This window comes from Solanum tuberosum, unplaced genomic scaffold (assembly GCF_000226075.1).
Source record: "Solanum tuberosum cultivar DM 1-3 516 R44 unplaced genomic scaffold, SolTub_3.0 scf00249, whole genome shotgun sequence".
NCBI classification, from domain to species: domain Eukaryota; kingdom Viridiplantae; phylum Streptophyta; class Magnoliopsida; order Solanales; family Solanaceae; genus Solanum; species Solanum tuberosum.
The window spans coordinates 31,844-57,863 of NW_006239187.1; the positions used below are offsets into that span (position 1 = coordinate 31,844).

At 33.3% G+C, this 26,020-nt stretch overlaps 4 protein-coding genes across 4 annotated transcripts in view; 2 read left to right on the forward strand and 2 right to left on the reverse strand.

The window, feature by feature from the left end:
- LOC102604783 (zeatin O-xylosyltransferase-like) overlaps positions 1–328 on the forward strand; it is a 16,451-nt gene extending 16,123 nt beyond the window's left edge. The window contains exon 2 of the mRNA XM_006357978.1: positions 1–328. Within this exon, the coding sequence (XP_006358040.1) occupies positions 1–181 (181 nt within the window). The 3' untranslated portion in view covers positions 182–328.
- Positions 329–351: 23 nt separating this feature from the next.
- Positions 352–2,226, reverse strand: LOC102590920 (zeatin O-xylosyltransferase-like). Its single transcript, XM_006357937.2, has 2 exons — positions 1,475–2,226; positions 352–1,176 (listed from the first exon to the last, which is right to left on the reverse strand). Exons 1-2 carry the CDS (start codon positions 2,142–2,144, stop codon positions 434–436), a joined length of 1,413 nt encoding a protein of 470 aa, XP_006357999.1. The 5' UTR covers positions 2,145–2,226; the 3' UTR covers positions 352–433.
- Positions 2,227–4,067: 1,841 nt separating this feature from the next.
- On the reverse strand, positions 4,068–14,276 carry LOC102591270 (nuclear pore complex protein NUP93A-like). Its single transcript, XM_015313722.1, is given in 15 exon segments — positions 4,068–4,626; positions 5,132–5,423; positions 5,551–5,659; positions 5,956–6,913; positions 6,991–7,077; positions 8,038–8,121; positions 8,234–8,287; positions 8,641–8,775; positions 8,874–8,969; positions 9,823–10,092; positions 10,362–10,451; positions 12,575–12,634; positions 13,306–13,372; positions 13,908–13,999; positions 14,098–14,276. Coding segments are annotated over 15 exon segments (2,574 nt in total). The 5' UTR covers positions 14,200–14,276; the 3' UTR covers positions 4,068–4,548.
- A 1,506-nt stretch (positions 14,277–15,782) lies between these two features.
- LOC102591598 (uncharacterized protein At2g39795, mitochondrial) lies at positions 15,783–20,923 on the forward strand. Its single transcript, XM_006357938.2, has 3 exons — positions 15,783–15,997; positions 18,683–19,011; positions 20,430–20,923. Exons 1-3 carry the CDS (start codon positions 15,884–15,886, stop codon positions 20,602–20,604), a joined length of 618 nt encoding a protein of 205 aa, XP_006358000.1. The 5' UTR covers positions 15,783–15,883; the 3' UTR covers positions 20,605–20,923.
- Positions 20,924–26,020: the final 5,097 nt, after the last annotated feature.

Below are 26,020 nucleotides of genomic sequence, written 5' to 3' on the forward strand. Positions count from 1 at the left end.
CGAGGAGCTAGTAAGTGCATCCACTATTGAGAAAGTCGTTAGGAAGTTGATGGCATCAGAAGAAGGTGATGCAATTAGGAAAAGATCAGAAGAATTGGGAGAAGCCGTTAGGCGTTCCACAGAGAAAGGGGGTTCTTCTCGAATAGAGCTGGACTCTTTTATCGCGCATATCACAAGATAGACTTGCTTTTCAACAGAAATTTCAAGTTTATCTGTCACTTGTCTGGCTTCTATGGCTATCAGTGACTTATTGCTTTGTATTTCTCTCTTAATGGTCTTGTTTACATTTCTCAGTTGGTATGTACCAGAGTTATATTCAAGAACCACATATGATGAATTAAGGTTACTCCATAAGACGAACAACATATGTTTTCGATTATTCAGTAGTAGTAGAGCATTACAAAACAGAAATTTTTAGTTGTGAAAAGCAAGTCTATCTAGTAATATGAGCAATGAAAGAATCTAACTCCAGTTGAGAAGCACCTCCTTTCTCTATGGACTCCCTTACTGCTGCTCCCAATTCTTCTGCCCTTCTCCTAATCTCGTCGCCTTCTTCTGATGCCATTAACTTCCTCACGACATCCTCAATGGCAGATGCAGTGACAAGCTCCTCGTGTTTCTTCCACTCCCTAACGAGAAGGCCTGTTTTCAAGATTTCTGTCACAAAGAAAGCATTAAGTGGCTGTTCAGAATGCATAGCCCAAGCAGCCATTGGTACCCCTGCAGTAATACACTCTATGCAAGAATTCCATCCGCAATGACTCATAAATCCCCCTGTGGAAGAATGAGCCAAGATTTCAAGCTGTGGCGCCCATTCTCTGACCACTAACCCGACACCTTCTACTCTTTCTTCAAACCCGTCTGGCAACTCAAATCTTCTAGCTTCCTCACTAAAGATATTACCTCTATCACCATCTCTCAACACCCATACAAACTTCTGTTTGCTTCGCTCTAGTCCCATCGCGAGCTCCATCACTTCTTTATCAGAAAATGTAGTTGATGATCCAAAAGATACATAAAGAACTGATCTTGGAGGTTGGTTATCAAGCCAATCTAAACATTTGTTTCTCTTATCTGATACATGATCTACTTTAGCAGCCAGAAATATCGGTCCGATTGCCCATTGCTTCTTGTTTTGTGTACTTGCAAATTTTTCCATCAGATCAAGAGAAGTACCTGTTGGGATTGAAATAATCAGACATTTAAGCTAATAATTGCGAACTATAACAAAGAAAGCTATTCTAAAAAGCATAATATTTTGATATAATTAGGCAAAGTGGCCTACATAATCAAGTACAAGAAACAACAGATAGTAACATAAATCAAAGGATAAGAAACTATAAGAGTAATACTATGACTACTAATATGAACGGACATCAAGACAACGCACTGAAACCTACTAACCTTTCCTTTTACTGCAAGAAAGGATTAACCAAAATGTAATTCTAATTATGACAGAAAATAAGGGCAATACCTTCAAGTAGTTTGTTTGAATTGTATAAATCACCAACTCTAATATCTCTAAACTGAAGTTGAAACTCAACTAACTTGTTGATCTCTTCTGGTGCATCAGGTTCAAGTATAGGTAACTTTTTAAGTAAATCTTCATCAAGTGGAATAGGCATTCCATTAGGTACACATATAAAACTAGAATACATAAAGAAAACAGAAACACAGTTAAATATATAAGACTCAGCATTATGCAAAGAAGTAACATCCTGAACATTATATGACATTAAAACATCATGAACAACGACAACTCGTCTTGATTTAGAGGAGATGTCACGAAGTAACAAAGATATAGGGTCGCGAAGAAGGGTGCAAGCATTATAAGATGGTAAGAGTTGTGATGGGAATTTGGTGAATGCATTAGGATCAGGTGCAGGGGAGGCAAAATCAGGTGTTGGGATATCATGGAAGTGAATTTTGGCTATGTCTGATGGTTTTAACCCGTTGGCTCGAACACGAGCTTGATGATTATGAGTAGCTGAGCCAATAAAGTGGACAGGAAGATCATATGATGAGGAAAATATGCAGGCTAGTTGAAGTTGTTGATTGAGATGGCTTTGTGCTGGAAATGGAACCATGATTATAGCTACTTCATTTTCTTGTTTTTTCAACATTTCATTATTCATGTTATCCATGGAGAAATTAAAACAAGTTCTGAGAATTGATGAAAACTTTGATGATTGGTGTTTGATAAAGTTTGTTGTATTGAAAGGTTTATATAACATTTATATAGTTTTTTATTCTTGTCATTATGTTAGTACGTCATACGTTGATTATGGAAATTTATTCATGAAATTTATTCAATTGGGAATAGAAATGATATTTGACTTAATTAATTATCTGTCTGCCGTGCACTCCAAGTTCATTTATGCATTGCATCTCTATTAATGGTCAAAAACATACCTCAATCGATGGTGAGCTGATCAAATATTTGTTCCCAATTGATAATAGACGTATATAGATCAACTCAGTATCAATGTGTGTTTTAATTAAAAAAAAAGTGATAATTGAAATATAAAACTTGCGGAAAAGTGATAGTTTGAATGTGCATTTTATAACTTATCTTTTATTCATTTAAAGCCACCAAACAAGGATGTGGATGAGAGGCATTACCCTACCACCTTTTAACTTTTCAAAAGGCTCATCTTTTTTTGTACTTTTAGTTTCTAGCCACTCATTCAAAATGAAGAGGCTACTGCTAAAATATGATAAGAGTCAATTTGGGTGATTTTTCATATTCTTTTGATACCCTTAGTAAATATGTCAAGAGTCAAAGAAGATGTCTGCCCCACAATTCTAATCTAGTAGTAAGAGCGTAACACATAATGTGTAGGTTAAGCACACGTCCAGTGTTCAAATCCTGTTGTAGACAAAAGTTGTGCTATTAAGTGGAGAAGAACAAAGAAGCATGCTCATTATCTACCGAGTTTCGACTTGTGTACCAACAACCCTCCTGGACTCGAGAGAATGTCTAAATAATTATAATCTATAGAACATCTAATCCTCAAATACGACACACATCACAGGTTCAAAACTGGTTGCATAAAAGAACTAAATAGTTAAGTGGAGAAGAGTAAGAAACATGCTCATTAACACCGAGACACACTTCTATCACATATAAAACATTGAAAGTAAGCCCAAAAAGACTAATTTAAGAATCAAAATAACCGAGAAACATTGAAAGTAAGCCCAAAAAACTGAAAGATCGAACCAACGGAATGAAGTGTATCAAGACCGCCATTAGAAATTCCTGGAACCATTTCAAATGCACTCCAAGATGAATTATGTGCATTAGCAAGGTTTTTCCACCTCTCTTCCATAAAGAGACAGGGAGTAAAAGATTGCAATTTTTTAAGATGAAAAGATTAAAAAAATCGAAAACTGAAGTGATTGAAAGAAATCTACCTCTTAAATAACTTGAAATCATTTATTGGAAAGAGAAAAGATTGAAATTCAAAAGTAGATTAATGAAAGTAATTGTGGAGAGATTTGTGGAGTGAAAAAAGGAAAGAAAATCATTAATAGAAGATTTCAAATTAATGTATCCCAAAAAAGGATTAATGAGAGCAAAAAAGGGGATTTTTGATATTTTTGAATGGTAGGAAAAATAAGAAAATATGAAAATGATGTGTAGTTAGATAATATTTCCAAAAATTATAATCAGTTGTCATGCACCACATACTTTTATTTAATCTGCATAAACAACATCCAATAATCCAAAAATAATAGTATAATAATTATAGTAGTTACAAATCTAAAAAAACATGTGAAAGAGATGGATTTGCTACTCACTCCTATTTTTAAAATATCATCTCAAAATATATTATTATTAAAATATTTCTTTCGCAAATACATTCTTAAAAAAACACTTTAATTCTTCTCCAAGAAGCCATAAATGTAAAACCTTTATTTTTGTATTGTTTGATCTTTAAACATTTAATAGGAGTGCTTGCATAATTAATTAAAGGCTAATTAAAGAGCAAAGACAAACATATAAAATAATATTTACACACAAGGTTATTCAATTGAATTCGGAATTTTTTGATTTTTTACATAAATTAAAAGGACCATCTCAATTATTCGGGACAGTTATACACTTAAATAAAAGTCCACGATTTTGTTGAAACAATGATAAATCGATTCGATTCGGGCAATTTTCATGTTCTTTTGACACACCTAGTTAATATGTCAAAGTGAAAGAAGAGGTCTGCCCCACAACTCTAATCTAGTAGTAAGGGCGTAACACATAATGTGTAGGTTAAAGCACACGTCCAGTGTTCAAATCCTGCTGTAGACAAAAGCGAGCAAAGAAACATGCTCATTAACACCGAGACACACTTATCATTAAGTACTCGAAAATTTTGAAACTAATGCACTGGCAATACTGTGCATCTTCACTGTCTAGAAGATTGCCATTGTGGACACCAACAAGTAAAATCTAACGACGTGGATGCCCGAACTTGGCCTGTTCAATGATCTTTATACAATGCTGAACATCTAAAGTAAACAACACCAGAGACGGACTGTGATTCTTCAACTTCATAAACTGCGAGCAACCTTGTCATACAGATCGCGAGGCCAATTCTGATTCAAATTGCTTGCAAGGAAGTTTGCAATCTGCAGAACCAAATTCACATCAATTATCACAAGATGTTATTGTTAATCAAAAGAAGTTTGACTTAATATATGATAAGAATCATTGTCCAATATATATTCTCAGAGATGCACTAGAGAACATCTTCAGAAATAAACATTGTACTAGGCTGCTGTTTTTATCTGATTTAGTTAATGAGATTTAGAACCAAAAGCAGATCTGTGAACACTTGGTTCATGATAGGTGTCACATGTAATCGAAAGACCAATATTACATCTAAATAAGAGGAATGTCTTCCTCTTATTTAAAGTCATTATTCAAAGAGTTGTTTTCTTCCTCGTCAGGTTAGGTCTTCATCATATTTAGCGAAAATCTGAACTTAGCAATACATTTTGTGAAGGACAAGCACACAACATAACTGGAAAGTGGAAATAACAAACAAAGTGGGCATAACTCCAAAGGGAAATAAGAGCAAAGCCACAAACAGTGAAAGAGAACGAACATGAACATGTATGCTGTAAAATTTACCTTGGCCCTTAAAGCACGAAGTGACCCATCAGTATCTTTAACATTGTCCAGACAATGAAGCGCAACTTTTAGGAGGTCAGGTACACAAGCTTGGACATGATGAGACAAATTTTGAAAGATATCCATAGCGAAATCCGGCATCCTTGGGTCCAAAGGAAGGAATGGGAGCTTCGCCACTTCCTTTATAGCATCCAAGTGATTTCCAAGTCTTGCAAGCTTATGAATGGATAGCACAGCCTCCAGCTGTCTTAGAACAATTTGCTGTGCCAACACATTTTCTCTCTCTTGGGGACTGCAAAAATGGATGAGATTAGGCTTCCATTCCAGAACAGCAAAGAGGCATTCAAATACATCATTTTAAGAAACTATTTATAGCCACAACAGAAAATGTCTGACTACTGGACAAATCTGCATATTACCTGATCTCAGGGTAATATTTGAACATCTCCAGGATCTCATTTCCTGAAAGAATAAGCCCAGAAGTCTGGCTTTCCCCGTCCAACCTTTGTCACGCCCCGAGCCTACACCCTGGGCGGGACCACAAAATTCACAAATTGATAACATGTACATTAATGAAATTTACTACTTTATCAACAAAAAGAAAAAGATTCACTGCTACAACTTATTCAAGAATCCTTAAAGGAGAATTTTCTTTGTCAACTGATAGTCCAACTCAAAAGTACATGACAAGACATTATTCACTAAGTACAACAATTGCCCAAAAAAATGACTTCAAATCTAACCCAAAATAGATCTCATGCTATAGAGATAATTTACTGTCATTGAATGAAGAAATGATTATTATGTCTTATGTCGAACTACACAAGTTAAAGCAATAAGTTCATTCATGTCACTATGTAAAAGGAAGAAAGAAAAGATTACCTTGTCATAGAGCCCCGCATCCTGATACTGCCGAGCAGCTTCAAGCAGAAATTGTTGTCTAGTCTTTTCATCAGTCAAAAACCTTCCAAGTTGACCTTCTTCTCCAGTACCCCTGGGACCAAGTAAAATATCAATACCACCATCCCGCGACAATAGCTCTGTAAGAAGTTGTTTCAACATTGAGCTCCTTTGCCTTTGCTGATCAATATTACCACGTCCACTCCACGACAACTGCCCACCACCCACTGCTGCTGCAGCTTGCACATAGTACTCCAATGACATTAACAGATCACCATGACGCAGGTAAAATGATCCATACTGCCTAATTATGCTAGAGGCTTCAGCAAAAGCATCCATGACCCCAAATTTTTGACCTACCCATGTACCTTCAGAGAGGACCCCATAGTCCGCTAAGACAATAGCCATATGAACAGCATCTACATTATACCCCTCGTCTCCCATGTCCTTGGACAAATATAGGACGGCTGGAAGAAGTTGAATGCTTAAAAGTAAAACATATGGATAAACCAACGGATCCTTTCCATTCTTAGTATAGTGTGATGACTCAAACTTGTTTAGGTAAGCTTGCAAATCATCCAAAGTGTAGGGTGCCAACCCCTCACTTAGGACAACAGAAGACCTGTCAGGAGACTCACGTACAGCAGATAATTGGAACCACAAGAAATCCTCTATAGTAGAGAAAAGTGTAGGGAATTCTCGAAGAAATCTGTCAATTTGCCTGCGAGAACCAGAAATTATGGTGTAGAGTAGCAACTTTTTCTTATCATACGTGGGTCGACCTCCTCGATCACCCAACCTAAACATTTTCTCACATTCTTCTGAAGCAACAGCTGCCATCTCTGCTGATACCATGCCTCCAGTGGAAATCCACTCTGTAAGCTGCAAAAAACTGGGAATAATGAAATGAAAAGAGAATGGACAACGTACAGAAAATATCCAATCCACAGAACACATACCAAAGGTGCAAACTGGTGGGACATGCGAGATTGTTGGGAAATCTCTCTTGCTTCATTGTAGTAGCCAGTTCTCATGCAAAAGTATATCTATTTTAAGATATAATAATCAAAATCAGTTTGAGCTACACATTTTCTTGGTAAGTTACAGGTGCAGTAAGAAGCTCAAGTAGTTGCAGAAACAGGATAAACACAGGAAGTATGCACATTTAGAAATTAGAATAATTCATGACCAAGAGCAATAACTTCTACTCGTATTTCTTTTATTCTACTACAAGTTGCTGATAGAGGCCCTCTATCAGGTACCCCGAGGAATTAGTCGAGGTGCGAGAAAGCTGACCCGGACACCACAGTTATTAAAAAAACTACTACTAAGTTGTTAGATTGATAGTAGATGATGGAAATCTAAGCAAAAAATCTAATTATCAAATATGAAAATAGCACAAGATTACCGTATAGAGAGACTGTAGTCTGTAAAAACTTGGGTGCTAGCCAAAGCAAGAACTATTAACAAATAAGGGAACAAATTATGAATTTAAGAGAGGCATAAGCATAAGCCAGCAAAAATGGTTGTTAAACACAATAGTAAGAGAAAAGTAAAGAACCATTGTTAATTCAAGAAATTGTTAAGAGAAATCCAAATCTCAAACTACACTGGGATCTTGAAGGATCACAAGACCACCAACTGACAACAACAAAACAAGAAAGTGAAACTTCTTATCGCACAAAATATAGCCCAATATATGCTTATAAAAAGAACAGATCTGCTCAATTTTCTTTCCAAAACACAAGGAGGTGATCTAGTTTGATATACTTTGCTGGATAAATTCACAACCAAAAGGTTTTACACTAGAATTGGCAATTCCTAAAATACAAGACCAAACAAGACTAGAGTCATAACTTGCTCATGTGATTGAATGGATTGATCTAAAACCATGACTAAAATATTACCTATCAAAAAAAAACTTAACGGAAACATCTAATAGCTCAAACCAAAATGCAAAAGCCTGCATATTGATGGTTTGTGTAATCAGAGTAAAGCATTCAAACCTGCTGCCAGGTGGTATCAATGGGAGGCTGTCTACGGGCATCAACTGCATCAAAATCAAGAACCCCGTAGTCCCTTAGACGGATCTGAGATAAGGAACAACAATCAGGAAAATCCAGTCATGGAAACTGAAAAGTAATAGGCAAAATGCTATAATCATGGAAAATGGTATGTGCTGCATCCTAAAATGAAGATCACCCTGAGAAAGGCGCGGATTCTCTGCAAATTACCAACAGCGCCACCAAGTGCAGCCTATAATAGTCAGCAAGACCATCAGTTATCAGTAATGTCAATTTAAATCAAATTGGTGACGAGGCGAAGAACACCCCCCTCCCATACTGCATTCACCCCTCACTGCAGCCCCAAAAAAGAGAAGGCAGAACTTTTCCTTTTCTTTATTGGCAAATAAGGAGAAGATAGAATATGAAAAGGACCAAAAAGAACTTCATAAATGTTAAAATCGACAAACTATCCTTAGCTCAATTTAAAGACCCAAATCAACAGTACACTGAACAGATCACGAGTTTGAACTGAAAAATAGAACGTGTGCCGAAGTAAATCATAGAAATGCTTATCAACTGACAACATCAACACTAATTCATTACCTGAGCAGGATGGGCTTGAATTGTCTCCATGATGTACTTCTCATGACCCCATTCTAGGTGACGTCTAGCTCCAATTACTAAAGACATTTTCTTTGAAACATTATGTTGGACAGCGGAATCTTCACCCATCAGAGACTGTTACAAATTTGTTAAATTGATAACTAGTTACAGATTTAGAAAATGTTAACAACACGAGATTCAAAGAAATACAAAGGTCAAGTTTGACACCATACCGACAATAGATGCCAGATCTTCTGAATGCCAACTGACTTCCCACCAGATGCATTAAGACCCAAACTCTCAAGAGCACACTTAAAAGCTGTAGCAGGCTAACAATAATCACAGCTAATTGATCAAAATTCTAACATAGTATGAAAATTTTTTAAGGCAATTAACAAGGCCATTCAATCAATAAAATCAGCATAGTGAAACAACCAATGGACGTCAAAGAGGAAGCTACCAAATAAGAGGTCAAAGTGATAATATGCATAAATTCTGAATATCACCCATCAAGTATTACACTTTCACTAGTTAGGGATTGCTTGGTTGTCCAACAGCAGTACAGAAGTTACTCCCTCTGAAAAAAAGGAATGACGGGGTTTGATGCACGACTGTTAAAGCATCAAATTGCCGATGTAAGTTCAAACATCAATTCCTTAATTTTTTTTATAATAAGATATAACATATAAATACCACAAAATAACATCTTGTATATTTGAAATACTTTGAAATGTTTGAAAAAAAAAAGGGTTTGGATCTTCAAATAGTAATAGCATCATATGAAGCAGGACAGGTATAGCATAACATTACAGTCCACACATCACAGTATTTCACTTTTTCCTGTGTTTCCCGTCTGTCTTGCATGCTTTTTTACTAATACGCTATTATTTGTCCAAGAAAACTACAAAATAAGTGATTCATGTATATTTTACCCTTTGACCTTTGATTAGATGACTGGATAGAATTCCTAGAATCTAAGTACTTTGTAAGCATTCCCTTTTGAGTCCCCACGTCACAATATTCATGTTCTTTTATAGGTGTAAGTACTGGCATTTTAGTCCTCTAATAACTTTGTTGAAGCAATAACGGATATAATCACTAAAACTAGACAGAGAAATCTCACTTGCATCAAAGGAAGGAGGAATCAAATCAAGTCGTGAAGAACCGACATGCAGAACTTACTTTAAAGGGTAAACCACGCTCTCTTGCACTAGTGAGATTCTTGACAACTTCTCCATATGCAGCAGCTTTTTTCTCAACGATGGGCCTATTAGCTAATGCTAAAGGCTCCACGCTAGAAGGACCAGATGAAATCTGAGGGTTATATGTCAAAGATGCTATTTGTCCCTGACGACCACGTAAAGGGCTTGAATCGCTGATATTTGTCCTAGGTAAGGTTGAAATTCGGCTTAGGCTCTGGAGGAAGTCTCTTTTCTCTTTCTTCCAGTCGTTCTGTAACAAAAAGAGTTCCAGAGTGCAACAAGACTTAAAATAAGCATGGTAAAGAACACAAAATCAAATAGGATAACTTATCAAAATCAAGATACAAAGAAATATAATATAAGTAATTGACAGCCAATAGGTATAACAAAGGTATCACTCTGTTTAAATTTTTCAAGTCAAACTTAGATAGCCGATGATTTATTTTGATAAAGCATCGAATGATATTAGCAACTCACACCACAAAGCTCATCATATGAAAAGCAGCTGGGCAAACTAACCTCCAAAACTTTCATCATGTAATCATTGAAATTTTTTAGGTTATCCTTCTGAGCTTCTTGAACTGCAGAGACCATTGCCATTTCATGGATCTGTTTTGCAGCATTCCAACATAAAAAAGAACAATAATTATTAACATTTACACTATGAAGTAAGATACGGTAATGCATGAAATATCTGATGCAGTTGGCTATTACAGAAGAGTCAAAATGGGGCAATCAAATTGACAATGAAAAGGAGAAGATCAAACTGCAGAAAAGGGAGTGAAGAATCCAGTGACAATGATGCATTTCAAGCAAACAGAACATAGCACATTGAAAATGCTGAAATTTTTTCCTTTACTCATTGCTGGCAGGGAAACGAAACGGCAGTAGGTAGAGAATATCCACATTTGAAAGAATTTAAATTGGAGGAAGAATACAACTGCTACACTTTGCATAAAAACATCTAAAAACACACACAAGTAATATGTGGTTTTTACAAGTGCCTTATAATTCATAAAATCCACAATTAAGCTAGCGTTTGGCCATAGATTTCCAAATATTTTTGGCAAATATTATTTGGGTAAAAATTTGGATGAAATTTCACCATGTGTTTGGCTATTACTATTTGGGAAATATATTTCACCTTTTTAAGAAATATGATTTATACCCACAAGTTTTAAAAACTATCAAAACTAACCATATGTTTGTATTACACATAGCACATGACTTTGTTACCCTAAGCAAATTGTTATCATTTTCATCAACAACCATATCATCACTTTCATATTTACTGAATATTCCATCACTACTTGATGTTCACGTAAAAAACTATGTAAAACAACGCAAACAATTACTATAGAGGGTTTTCTTGTAAAAGATAAAAGTTTGGTGTAGAATTTGAATTATTAAAAGTTCCCAAATAATGAGATTTAGCCCAAATACTAGTTTTTTCTAGTATTTGGGAATTTGGGTTATTTGCCAAAAAATATTTGCCAAATAATGGCAAATTGTATGGACAAACACTATTTGCCAAATTTCTTCCCAAATTTTTTTTGGGAAATCTATGGCCAAACGGGCCCTAAGAAAAGCATAACCATGTGAATAATCTCCTTTGGTTGCCGGACCTCCTGATTGTGAGACGAGTGTTGTAATTTTTTTTGATAAATAAAATTTTTACCATTAATGTGAAACCAAGGTAGTGCTGGAAAAAGTGCCATATGAATAAGTAACTCAACCATCCACTTCTAACAAGTTGCCCCAAACATCTACCCAAACTGGTATTTTCTCCTTATACCAAAAGAAACTATGAAATAGAAATGATGTCATCCTCAAACAACAATGGCATCTCTATTCAACATTGACTCTTCATTCACCTTAATGTACACAATGTCGAACTAGCATGAAATGGGTAAAGGTACTTCGTGCAGCTTCATCGAAATACTCTTTTAATTATCATAATATAGCATGAACTCACATCACAGACTTAAACAGACCAATATCAAATATATGCCCTTGAAAGAGAACAAGTAACATGCATTGAAACAAGGAAAGACAAAAACAGAGCATCTCTCACAAACATTCATCCTTTGAGTATCCTAGATCCTTCAATTTGGCTTTAACTCTTCACTATTCAAAGTTGTGTTAGGTAAAAGAAAAATATTGAGAAAAAAAACATGGCTTGGGATATTCAAGTGCTTTGAAGAGTTGGGAAAAAGAGAGTGCATTGAAGAGTGACAACGCTGACTACCAATGAGAGCATATTGGTTGGCTTACCAACCCAATTACTTTCTTCTGCTTGTTGTGTTGGAGGCAAATGATCCTCATATCTTTAAAAAATTGTCTTCCCTTCAGGGACACCCGATAAAATTGGAACAAAAAATTGAAAGCATAAAGTGGTTCAATGACCGATAAAAACCTAATCCTACTGCAGCTGATGCTTCTTCATGTCGAACACCACTTACTTATTCATGATGCATAAAAATTGTCTCTAGACATTACCTTGCAGGTCAAGTCACCTACATGAATCTGCTCATCTTAGTCCTTGCTATTTTATCAATATTACAATAACCAATCTCCAAGAAGAGGGACAGATCGAGTTGACACGTCATTTATTTCATCTACATTAAGTGAATGAGCTCAACCCAAATGACATAACATGATAACAATTAATGCATGATGATAGTAGTACTTACAAAAAGAACGTCGTCTGCACATTAAAAGATTAAAAATACCTGCTGCAAATACTCTTCAACAGTTGTTGCCTCCGCAGGAAAAACGTCTTCAAATGTCGTCTGGTGAGGAAGGAATAGAAGAATGTGAAGAAAATTAACAAAAGGTAGAATCAGATAAAACTGTCAGGGAGATTTTTCCAGCCCAATTCCTCACCAAACAAATTTAGAACATGAATAGAATAAAAAATGATCCTTAAGATTCTTAATCAAGAAAAAGGAGAAACCCTTTTTTCTAATTCTTACATTTAGAACTACTAATTATAATTCCAGTTTGTGTTCCATTACTATGAGTTGACTCAGTTAATGATGGACACATGCAGCAAAAGGTTTGTAGCCATGCATAATATTAGCCTCCTTCTCATGGCTTTTTCTTTTAAAGCAAAAACCTAAGCTGTGGGACTCTTCAACTTTGATGCCGCACCCATGTCGGATTCGCCAAAAGTAGCCATTGACATTTTTGAAGAGTCCTGAGCAACATCAAAAACAGCATCTAACAAACATTTGGCACAACTTAAAGTAACACTTATATTTAAGACCAAATACTCGCTTTGATGTTGTTGGATAAACATCCACATTGACAAAACGTCTACCAAACCTTTGACTTTTCATCCATTACCTGAAACCCATTCATATTTAATCATCCATTCTATGTGCACAAATTCTAAACATTGAGCACTATCGAAAATAAATAACTGACTTGGCAGAGCTCTAAATGGGGAGGAAAACTGTACCTTTAACTCAAAAGACTTGAGATCACGGGCAAGCTGCTCCGCGTTGATGCCCTCACGAGCTAGTAGCCTTTGAAAGCAAAGGAAACAAACAATCAGACACTATACAACCTACATTTCTGTTAGTTCTCAGTCTCCATATTGCAACCACTAACCCCTGATCTATTGAAATTGTATGTGAATGGATTACAGGTAAATATAGAACTTCAAAAATGTTTTGAAAGAACAGGTGAGAGTATGAAACAAAACCTGTGTTTGGAAACTGAAAGAAGGGAAATAGGGAGATAAAGAAGGGATTACATATGCAATGTAATCCCACAAGAGAGGTCTAAGGAGGGTAGACTGGTAGAGTGTATACATGCCTTACCCCTATCTATGAGATAGAGAGGTTGTTTCCGATAGACCCTCGGCTTAAATAAAGCATGCCAAACAGTTTGAAAAAGGGGGATTTTGCAAGAAATTGATATACAAAAGTAGCACAACTTGAAACTTCACTGTACCAAAACCCCAAATGAATATAGCTAAAATTCATAATCAAATATCACTTACAGCAAAAAAAACATAGTATTTAAAAACTACCAGTACTGAATACAAAGAAAATGTACCTGGTTGCTGCAATAGATTGAGTCGGAGCTTCAGTTCTTAAAGTTTTAGCCTTCAATTTCTTCGTTAATGCTTCCAATTGATCCAAATTCCTCTAAAATTTCCAAATCAAAAAAAGAAATTCAAAACTACGATATAATAACGACAATCCAACACACATTACAAAAAAAAAATGATTTTTTTTCACAGAACCTGAAGCGGAGGAAACTGAACTGAAGGAGCAGCTTGTTCTAGAAGCTTCGAAGAAGAATGTAGAAGCTCACTCCATCCACTCATGTCTACGTCGTTCGCCATTGTTGCACTGAACTTTGAGGACTTTGTGCTTTGCTTTGCTGAATAAGAAAAGTAAAGCCCTAATTTGAGCGGTAAAGTTTCTTTTATTTATTCTCTAGAAGCGGGTACACTGCAAGGTACTATAGGGGATGATTTACAAGAATGGCCATTATATGGGATGGTCTTGAATGTCCCTCCGTTTCAATTTATACGACACATTTTGGATTTTGAGATTCAAACACGTCTATATTTGATTGTAAAGTTTTCAATATCTTCTACATATTTTGGATTGTTAATTATTGTGACTTATAGTACTTTTTACGTAGTTTACAAATATATAAATTTCATTTAAAAAAAAAATGGAGATTTCATACGCAAATTTCCGAACAAATTTAAATTGTTTGACTCTTGAAAAATGAAATGTGTCACATAAATTGGGATAAAGGAAATAGCATAATATATAAACATCTTTTTTAATGGGAAAATTATGTCAAAAGACTCTTTGGTCAACTTAATTACCAAAAAAATGACCACTTTCTTCTGCGGCGGTAGCGACGTCTTTTACTTCGTCCTTGTTATTCTTTGTTGTCGTTGTCCTTCTTCTTCTCCTTCTTAAAATTTTGTTGTGTTGCAAACGTGAATTATTTTGAGTTAATTATATCTCAAATGATTCAAAATATTGAATGTATTTCATCTCTGGAATTTTGAGGCATGCTCCCTTCTCATGTCCATTAGCGCTCCTGTATAGAGCAAAGAGATTGTTTAGAGATGATTTTGAATTAATCGAGATTGAATAGTCAATGTATACTTCATGTATGGATAAGTTATATCTAATGTAAAGTCGGTGCATAGCTCGTGTATATGTATGTTATATTGTATAGTAAGTGTATACTTTTTATGAATTTTGACTATTTTTTATGTAAATAAAAACATGAGTATATCTATTGTAAATTATTTACTTTATTGTATATATTTGAAACTATCCTTCTTTTTTAGTTAGGCTTTAGCTCGACAATTTTGAATGTACATAAATCGACACTTAAACTTGTATAAAGTTGAACAAGTAGATGTATTGTATACGCATCTTATGTGGCATAATACACAAGATGTGAATTGCCACGTAGGACGTATGTATCTACTTGTTCAACTTTATACAAAGTTTAGCGTCTTCTTATGTACACTCAAAGTTAGAAAACATAAATATCGGTTGAGGTCAAGTTAAATGGTATATTTTTAGATTGTGCCTTTAAAAAATATTTAAAATATATATACACCTTATTCTTCCCAACCCAAATAAGGAAGTAGGATTGTCTAAACTTCAATTGGAAAAAACCTCTCTACTATATAAATATTTCTCCTAAAGTCCACTTAGAAATTATGTTGTTGTTATTAATACTTATTAGTAACTAATATCATAAAATTAGATTTTTCTCGATCTAATAAAAAAAATCATATATAATCAAATTAGAATACAATATTATATGTGCAAGCTCACCTACATTATCGATCTCAACCTATATTCTTGTTCAGGTTTTATTTATTTCTAAATCGTTTCTTTTAGAGAAGTCAAACTTTAAAAGTAGCTAAATTTGCAAAAGTGCCTATACCTTAAATAGAGTCCTCAAACTGGTTATTTGTGCAATTTTCAGTTTCTTCAAATCCCCTGAAGTTTTTTGTTTCTTCAATATTTATATTCCTGTGGGCGATGAGGAAAGTTCCAGCAGTGTTACGGCAAGCTCGTAAAGCTATTGCAGATTTGGATTTGCTCAAAGTTTTGCAATCTGAAATTAACCATGAGTTTTCAGCTAAACAGTTTCAGGTAACATTCTTTTTTTTGCTCCAAAATCCCATTTTTTTTCTTGGTATTTTGGCTCCATTTGATGGAGATTATCTTTACATTGTTTCTTTGAAACCCAATTTTATGTTTTTATGAAGTTTATGCGAAAAGGGTTAGTGGGTATTTTTTATTTGATCTTGTCTTTTTTGAATTGCAGTACATTTTCTCTGTCAGGCGTTTGGGTGGAGATTCCAAAAAGTTTTCGCTTTTTTGGAATTTACGGAGTTGGAGTTGAAAATGAAATTGTATTTGGTTATATTTTTTGCAGTAAATAAGAAACTATTTGGAATAATGTTCATGTAAAGTACAACTTTTTGAGTTTGAAAACAGTTTATAAGTTGTTTTTCAAAATTGAAATATAATTAGTTAGCAGTTGAAAATTTCATGGCCGGACACTGATTTCAAATAAAGTGAAAAATTATTCATTTTTATGGTTGAACGGGTCTTAATCACAATAGTGTGAACAAGTAGACGGATGTGGGGTTGTAGAAATCATTGTATTGTATTGTTTCAGTATTTTGGCTGAGTATTCTATCATTGTGGAGTTCTACTATAGTTTTTTCCTGGTATTTTTGGTCCATTTTATGGGAACTTGTATTGATAGTTTTTCACCCAAATTTTGGTGTTGCTTGAATTTGAAATGGAAAGGGTTCAAAATCTTTTTTTTTTTAAAACAAATGGAAGATATGGAGGTGGGGGAATAATTGTATTGTTTAGATGTAGTAACATGGTCAGTGAGTATTCATATAGTTGACCTCAATTTGTTTGGAACTAGTGGTAGTTGTTTTTGTGTTAATATTATTGAGTATTCTATCATTGTGGAGATTCCTTGTTATTTTTCGTACGTGGTGGTTTTTTCACTTTACTAGTTTGGATCTGGGTACCGGAAGCTAATCTTGCAGTTAGTTGGAGTTCATATGTGTATGTTATTGTAAAGAATACTTCTTTAAATTTTAGTCCATTTTCTCTGTCAGTCGTTTGGGCGGTAGATTCCAAATATTTTTACTTTTTTGGAATTCAAGGAATCAAAGTTGAAAATGGAGTTGTATTTGGTTATATTTTTTGCAAAAAGTATTTGAAATAATGTTCGATGTAAAGTACAACTTTTGAGTGGGAAAATAGTTTATAAGCTTTTCTGGGTACCGGAAGCTATTCTTGCAGGTAGCTGTTCATATGTGTATGTTATTGTAAATAATACTTCTTTATTAACTGCTCTTTGCTAATCATATGAAATTTCAGCTAGCTCTTTTTGTTTTTCTTTATTTTTTTTCATTTTGAGTTAATTTCCATGTCCAGATTTGACCAAAATGTATGTGTTTTGGTTTGTTCTGATTTAGAGTTGTCTTTTGAACAACTAAGCATGTTTACTAGCCGAATACATGATTTCTACAGTTGTTTTTGAATTCCAGGATAAAAAAGAGACTGCATGGAGAGTTCTCATATGTGATATGCCCATATTTTTAGATCTCTCAACTTAGTAAAGTTGTTTACCTGAATTCCTATTGTTTTGACCCCAGCCAGTTTGGAATTGAGGCTTAGTTGTTGATGTTGTTGAATTCAACTGGCTAGCGAATGTGAACCTTTCTGTCACTAACTAGAGATTATTCCGTTGTATCATAGTGTAATAGCTTCAGTCTTTGTTAATCAAGAATAACTGCCAAAATTGTAGGGGTAGGAGAAGAGGACCACTCCCCATGGTCCCCGAAGGAAAAATGTATCAGCATCTCATTGACAAGTATCTAGAATACCTATTCAACTACCATATGTCCAGAAAGTTGACCGTTCCTTTTCCCAGGTTGTTTAGTTTGATTTGTCTCCTAATGAAGGCTTTTTTAAATTTGCAAGTTGTCCAGAAATCACCTAGTGTTTTTGTCTCTGCTGGGATTATTTCCTGAGACGTTCTCAACCCACTTCATTGCCACACCCTTGGGTGCCATCAAGATAGTCTAATTATGATGAATGCTCTGAGATTGTATTTTTTAAGGAAATAAAGGGTTCCTATATTCAATAGTTGATTGGTTGAAACTGATATTTATATGTGATCAGTTTACCCAAATGATAATGTTTTATTTTATCCTTTTTCATACTCTTAGTGTCAGTCTGATGCAACAGTTTAGCATACTCCTTATCATAATTAACGAAGTAACTCATTCAAATATCCCTTTGTTAAACGGGTAAAAACAACTTGTTAGTAATAAAAAGGCATCAAGATGCTGTCAAGTTAAAGCAAGCGTAACGGAGAGAAAAACAATAGCTATCTGAAGGGCAGTAAACCACTAGGAAACCAAAGCCAATATCATAGAGATGACTCGCTTAAGTATTCCTCAAAGTCGTCTGGAGTATGACAGAGGTGTTCCTTTCATCAAATATAAAAGGTTTCCTTTGTCGGAGGGACAGAAAAAAAACAGGTATGAATTCAATTTGGGGTAGAAATGTTTGTGTTCATGATGGCTGCATTCCACTAGATGTCTCATACAAAAATTGATTAATCTGTTTCTATGTTGTCTTTTTCCCTTTCAAAAACAAATTAGTTCTGTCTATTGAAGCTGAAATCTTGAAATCACTTTATTATAATCTCATCCACCGTGATATGAGTAACTAACTGCAATTTATAGTTTGAAATCTGAGCACTTCTTAAGTTTTGCCTTCTTTTTCTGATTTAAACAGAATGATGAAAGTAGTAGCTTTGGAGATTTTGTTGTAGACTGGGATTCACCACAATCCCAAGACGTAGTTCTACGCAGGAGATGCGAGTCAGGGGAGGAAATTGCTGTTTCTGCTTTTTTGGGTGCTGAGGGCTCTAATGAAAATGCCAAATTTCCCAGGGACGCTTTCATGAAAGTAGGTGTGAAGAAGCCTGGTCTGAGATCCTTGCTACAGTTTGATTGTGTGGCAATTGCTCAAGTTGGTGATGGTTGTGACGTTGAAATTCAAAACGTGAACTACATTCCATCACTAGACCTTGATTCTTCAGCCCACAAAGGTCCCTATATCAGGTACTTTCACCTTCGGTAGAAGCAATTTAGAACAACTTGGCTTTTGGGGAGTGAAAGGTCAGCCTTTGGACTCATAGGTTTAGAAGGAGTTTCAGTCTCAATGCATTGATGAGTTGTCTGGTTTTCGGTATATGGAAAAATAATTCCGGTATGATGATATTATTTTATGTGAGAAAACAACAAAAATAACAACATACCCTAGTGTAATCCCACAAATGGGGTCTGGGGAGGGTGGTGTGTACGCAGCCGTACCCCTACCTTGAAATAAGAATACGTAAATTACCAATGTAAGAGTATCTAGAAATAAGACTGCCCTTAAAATGGTCAATCTCTACATAACAATTCATGTATTATTCTTTAAATGAATTGGGTGTTGTCTTTAGGAAACCATATCTTTTTATAGGTTCTCTACTTTTTTGAATACTTCTTGTGTACAGGCATTTTTTGTGTACAATCTCTTTAATAAAATTGTTACTTACTTTATATATAAAAAAAAGTACTATTCCTTACCATGTAACAAACACTGTTTTATTGTTCCCAATATAACAATTATATATTATTATTCACCGCAAAGCTATCACCACATTATGATCCTTGCATATCTCGTAAGGACCTAAGATCGCTCGATACTTCTAAATTTTAATAACTTCTAGAGTTACCATCAACTTTGGATACAGGATCGCCAAAATAGCAAGCTTTTCTATCAAATGCTTAACCAACTTATTTTATCCCAAGTTCACATAAGTATGGCAAAAATTGCTAGAGCATTCTTGCATTTGTCAACTGTTCTCATAGATGGTATTCAATCGTCTAATCCTGTCAGCCAGGGGAACAATATATTCATTTCTTAGTTTATATATACTGTTGCTGCCTTTTATTACAGCACATTCATGAAGATATCCTTCGAATTGGATTATAAATTTGTGCCTCGAGTTTGAGCTGTTTGCGTCCTCTTATCGGCCCACCTTGAGTACCCCAAGTCATGAAAGGTCAGCCCTCTTGAGTTCTTTATAAAAAGCTTAAATCGCATTCTCAGGAGGTGGAAAAGAAGCTGCTATACTTAATGACTATAAGCTTTGTATAGGATCTATTTGCTCGAATCAAAGGAGCTAGTTGTAATCCTCTATTTTTACATTCTTGCAAACACATGTTTTCCATGTCACTTTTCTTTTGCTCTCATTGCTTCCTGTTTAGCAATTTTCTCCTCTGTTTCTTGAGATGCTTTTGATGTTTGTGTGTACCTTTTGTTGTTCCAATAGAGCGATTTGTTGTCTGATTCTCGAGATGCTTATTTTGTGACAATCTCAAGGGTCGCCAATTGCATTTACTTAAAGAATGACCTATTCAGTTTCTTGCATCATATTTCTCTTCAAATATGTATGAATTATGAGTTCCTTTTGTTGTGTTCCGTTTTTCAGTTTTTTTAGTTCATCAGATGAGAGACTTCGAGATGAGCTCCACAAATATCTAGAAGCAAGAGGAGTTGATAAAAGTTTCGCAGATTCACTCTTACTACACCTACACAAGAAGGAGCAAGGTCAATACGTCGAGTGGTTGCACAAATTGCAAGGTCTTGTAACACCAAGTGAATGACACGGACAACGCCCTATGCAGGATAATTCACTTGATTTCGATTGATGACATTAAGGCACTGATTGCTGGAGGGGAGAAACATCTGTTGGTTTACTTGCAAATTTTGTTGGTTTCTGTATGTTCTATTTATACGAAAACCCCTTCTCGTTGTACTGAAATAGAGATCTGATTTAAACGGCCAGGTGCAACTTGCATGATGGAATTATATCAAAAAAATGGTTCAAGAATTGTATGTTGAGTGAACACACATTATTTTGTTGAAAGAGTAATTAAGGGGGCACTTGATGTTTTGAGATTACTTATTTTACAAATTTTATCATCTAGTGATGATACTTATTACAACACCTCAATCCTAAACAAGTTGGGTCGACTACATGAATTCTTAGCTTCTCATTTAAGTTCATATCTATCATCATCATACTAAATAAATTATAGCTTATAATTATAGTCAAATTTCTCTATGATAGTCATATGCTATAACAACCATAATTTATATGGAACTGATCTTTTATATAATATATAATATACTTTTTAAAAAAATATATATATAATTTACTATATGTTATCTATAACAGCATTTTGTTATAGCAAATCAGAAAATATCAAAACAAACAACTTCGTTAAAATAAAATTTGATTGTAGTTTCAAAACAATCTGTATCTAGTGTAGTTACTCATACATTGTTTGTATATTGTGTATGAGAAGCTATAATTATGATATAAAGTGTGTTATGCGTGAGGAACACTTTTTTTTTTTTTTTTTCCTTCTAAAATTAAAAATATTTTTCTTAAAAAACTGTAAAACAACTTCCATAACATGACCAGGAAAGTCATTTTTCACCTGTCACAATCCCATGTGTATCGTAAGTGTTAAGTTTTGTATTTTTAAAAGTCTCGATTCAAGTCTTGAATATAAAAAAATACACTTAATAGGTTAAAGTCAAGTTTACGTAAGGTGTCCATTACAAAATTTAAGTCTTCTTGACCTGATTTTTCTTTCTTCCTCCTTTTTTTCTTAATAAAAAAAGTTATTGGTCAACTATAAAAGACATTATTGATGTGTCTTTTTCTTATGGAAATCATCATGTTGGTTAATTCCATAAAATTTCCATGAAAAAAAGGAAAAAATGTTTTTTTTTTCAAAGTCAATGATGTAATAAATCTGAGCATGAAATTACAAAACATATTTCTGATTGACCAATAGTCAAGAAGAAATTGATGAGGACATTAAAATGATTTTTTCCTATAGTTATCTGGCATAGAAAAAGATATAAAGTGACACTTGAAGTTGTTTCGAATTTTCAAAAAGACACATTAACCATGCAAGCGTTCTATTACCCCCTAAACAATCCTGAGGTGTATTATTACATCATTTTGTGTCCACGTCGCATAGAGAGTGTATGCACTCTCTTAAAGAACGTGAATACACTAAAATAACGAATATAATTTTATTTTTACAAGAATTTTACAATAAAATATATTTTCTTGTTTTTCTTATTATTTTAACTTTTTCTCCTTATTATTTTATCTTTTTCTTCTCCCTTCTTCTTCTTCAAAATTACATTGTCATCTCCATTGAAGTTTGTCATTTTTAATGACACTTTTTACCACAACTCCACATCCTTTTTTTTACTACTACTAGTTTAATTATCTTCAATTTTAAAATTATATTTTAAATATTTTATTACATTTCGAACAATTTGATAAACCCATTAGATTTCAAGATGATTAGTAGGTATCATTTAGTTTTTTTTTTAATCCAAATTTCAATTAAGCTTTTTCAATTTTCGGAGAATTTATTGATTTTTTCAAAATTATCATTTCTAGTTTTGAAGTTATATGAAAATGAGATAAAGTAATTGATGATATCTTCAAAATTTTGATTTTTCTTAGAAAAAATAATTAGTTTTGTTATCAATAACTCAACAAAATCTAGAAAATAACATGATTTTTTAAAAAAAAAAATCACTAAAAGAAATTAATTTAACGGAAGAAGAAGAAGAAAAAGAAAATGAATAAGGAGGGACTTAACTTGATGTGGGGGTGGGGTGAGGCGAGGGTGGGAGGTGAAGAAGAAAGAAATGGAGGGAGGGGTAGGTTGAAAGTGAGGGTAGAAGATGGAGTAGAATTTAAAATGAAATTCACATTAAAGTAATAAAATTAAAGTAAGTCAAAAATTAAGAGAGAGAGAAATAAAGAAAAAAAGATAAAGAAAAACTTAAAATTGTTATAAATCCACGGTATTGTGTGGATTTTGCCCATTAGATTTATCCAAGAATTAATTGAATTCATATATGGGTGCTTCCAAGGTGATAATAACATTTAAGGATAACTATGTATCTTCTAGTTTGATGACCTTTGGGAGTGATACATCAACACTATAAATAGAGATATCGCTCACCATTTAGAAGACACACTTGAATAAGAAGAAAAGTCATCTCCTTCATCTACTTATCTTGTCTTCTTCTCTTTATAATTAAATTATTTTGATCGAGCTTGATTTTATAACAAAATGATTTTTTTTTTATATATTTCAAATTAAATTAACACGTATCACGTAATAACACTTGCTTTTTAAAATCTGGAACTGGTCGAAAAAATAATGCAATAATATAGATCGAAATTATTTTGGGGGGTAATAAGACGGCCGCATAGTTAATGTGTCTTTTTGAAAATTCGAAACAACTTCATGTGTCACTTTATGTCTTTTCTCGTATCAATAATCTACTGACCTAATTAATTTATATTCATGTCAGATAAGTTCACTAATAGAAAAACAACATATTAATTATTATTTTTTAAATGTTATCAATATTTAAAGAAGTAAACAAATGAATAAATCAGACAAGTGACGTCCTTTCTATTTATTTATTTTATATTCATAACATAGTATTTTCATTTTCCTTATTATTTATACATATGTATCTAGTAAAAAGTTTCAATAAAGCAGTGTCCCATTGACACCACTTGGATCAAGATGTATTCGACGTGGTTTGGTAGTAACACGCTTCCTATCAAGAAATTTCTCATTCTCAAGTAGGGGTGTACATGACCGGTTTGGTTCGGATTTTCAAATATCAAACCAAATCATTTGTGTAAAAATTTTAAAATTATAAACCAAACCAAACTAATAAAATTCGGATTTTTTCGGGTTTTTCAACCTCGGGTTGGTTCGGGTTTTTCAAATACCAAACCAAACCATTGTGTCGGATTTTTTCAGATTTTTGGATTTTTTCGGTAAAGTTTGCATACAAACATATAATTAACTTGTACTCCAAATATTTCTTTAGTCCAACCAAAATACAATTATCTAAGGTGTTTCTTAAGAAAATAACACAAAATATGAGATGAGTGATGACACTAAAATATTCAATAAAAAATAATAATGAAATCATCATATAAAATAAATATTGCAAAGTCATAATGAAAATGATCATAATTTAAAAGTACTAAATCATGCTAAAATAAGTTTAATAAGTATTAGTTACATTACTAAATATTTAAGGAAAATTAAAATTAGATTATGTATTTTAATTGTCTAAACCAATGTAAAACTAAAGAACAAATATTCAATATTATTGTCATTCTTAGTGTTGAATTGATTTTCTTTTTGCATTAGTATTAATTTGATTTTGATTTAAGTTTTATTATAATTATCAACATCTATGAACTATAATCTTTATTGGACCATTCCGAATTCTAAGTTTTAAACTTGAAATAATATATTAAAAGATAAAAACTATGAAATAGAATAAGAAATATTTTAAAATTATATCAATGTAAATATTTTTATGTATAAAATAAAATTTTAAAATTACATATATAATGTCGGGTTGGTTTGGTCTCGGGTTGGAGTCGGGCCTTTTGTTCGGTTTGCGGTTTGGTTCGATTTTCGGTTCGGTTTTGTACACCCTTATTCTCAAGTTCAAATGCAGCCTAAAAACATGATCATCTCAATAAAATTTGGAGCCTAAAGTCACACTTCATAGAGAGGCTTTATTTTTTTTAAGTTAACATATATAAATTGAATAATTATAATATATCCAGTGCAATCCTACAAATGATCAGGTCTGAATAGATAGGATATACAAAGACATTATGAAGTAAGAATGCAAATAATGTAAATTTTCTATGAAAACTATATAACATAAAGTTAGAATAATAAAAAAGTTTATTTAGTAAGATGATAGTGTTGCGTTGAATTTGGTAAGTTGATATAATGATACTAAAATAGTGTTGATTAGTTTTAGTGCATGAAATTTGAAGAAGAAACCAAAAAATAAATTTGATCTTTTTATAAACACACAACAATAAATTTTGCATAATGCCGAAAGTTTGAATGTTTGAGAGACTTTAGAATATTCAATAATGAGAGAATAAAAATAGTGAAATGAGAATTAAAAGAAGTAAATATAAGAATGTTGGTTCATAATAATCGTCATATTATAATCGAGACAAAATTGATAATTACATAAGAAAAGAAAGGATACTACAATTAATTAAACACTATTCCATTTCTCAATTATTAGTTTATTAGGTAATTTGCCCGCGCTTCGCGCGGTCATAAATAATGTTTGCATTGAACTTGCAAATAATCCTTTACTAATATCCATACATTGAAAATAATAGAAAAAATAGGTTCTTAAAAAAGTATTAGCAATATTTCAACATGAATTTGATTATTTGTCATTATCACATAACTCAAGAACCTCTAATGAATGAATTATTCAGGAAATAATAAATCATTGGTTCTTTAATCAACATTAAAAGGAAAATAAGAATATATATATATATATATACAAAGGCATTTCGTAAGAAAAAGAACACATTTAAATTGCATAGATTATATGTCTCAGGAAAAAATTCAAAAAATTGTTACATTCAAAAAATAAATTAAGCTTGAACATGAAAACAATTATAACTTTTGAACTTGCATAATAAATATCTTCAATTGATAAGTGAGAAACTTCATATCTATGTAAAAATAGATAACATGTAAGCTTCTATATAGTACTTTTAAGTTGTAAAATTTTATATAGAATATCAAATTATGAATTCTTGGAACAGAGTACAATAATTATTTTCTACACAATGAATATATATATCTACTATGTGTATATGTTCATTATAACTGAAGATAAAAACTGTAACGACCCAAGAGCACCCCTTAGTCGTTACCGGCGTATTCGACCTCTCGGAAGTCTTATACAAACCCTTAGCATTAGTCATAGCATTTATCATAGAAAAATAGCGGAAAATTTAAAACTTTTTCATAATATAACACAAGACTTAAAAAGTCACCTCATTTAAACCTTTAATACAAAATCGGAGTATTACGTCTCAAGGTAGCCATCTTAAAACATGACTACAACACAAGAGGGACACAACCCTTACAATACAAAAGAAACTACTATCTA

Excerpts from the sequence above, each read along its gene's own strand:
- LOC102590920 (XM_006357937.2), bottom strand. The coding sequence starts at position 2,144 with ATGGATAACATGAATAATGAAATGTTGAAAAAACAAGAAAATGAAGTA. Across the intron at positions 1,177-1,474 it reads TTCAAACAAACTACTTGAAG|GTACTTCTCTTGATCTGATG; the intron begins GTATTGCCCTTA and ends CAATCCCAACAG.
- LOC102591598 (XM_006357938.2), top strand. The coding sequence starts at position 15,884 with ATGAGGAAAGTTCCAGCAGTGTTACGGCAAGCTCGTAAAGCTATTGCA. Across the intron at positions 15,998-18,682 it reads TTTCAGCTAAACAGTTTCAG|AATGATGAAAGTAGTAGCTT; the intron begins GTAACATTCTTT and ends TGATTTAAACAG. Across the intron at positions 19,012-20,429 it reads CACAAAGGTCCCTATATCAG|TTTTTTTAGTTCATCAGATG; the intron begins GTACTTTCACCT and ends TCCGTTTTTCAG.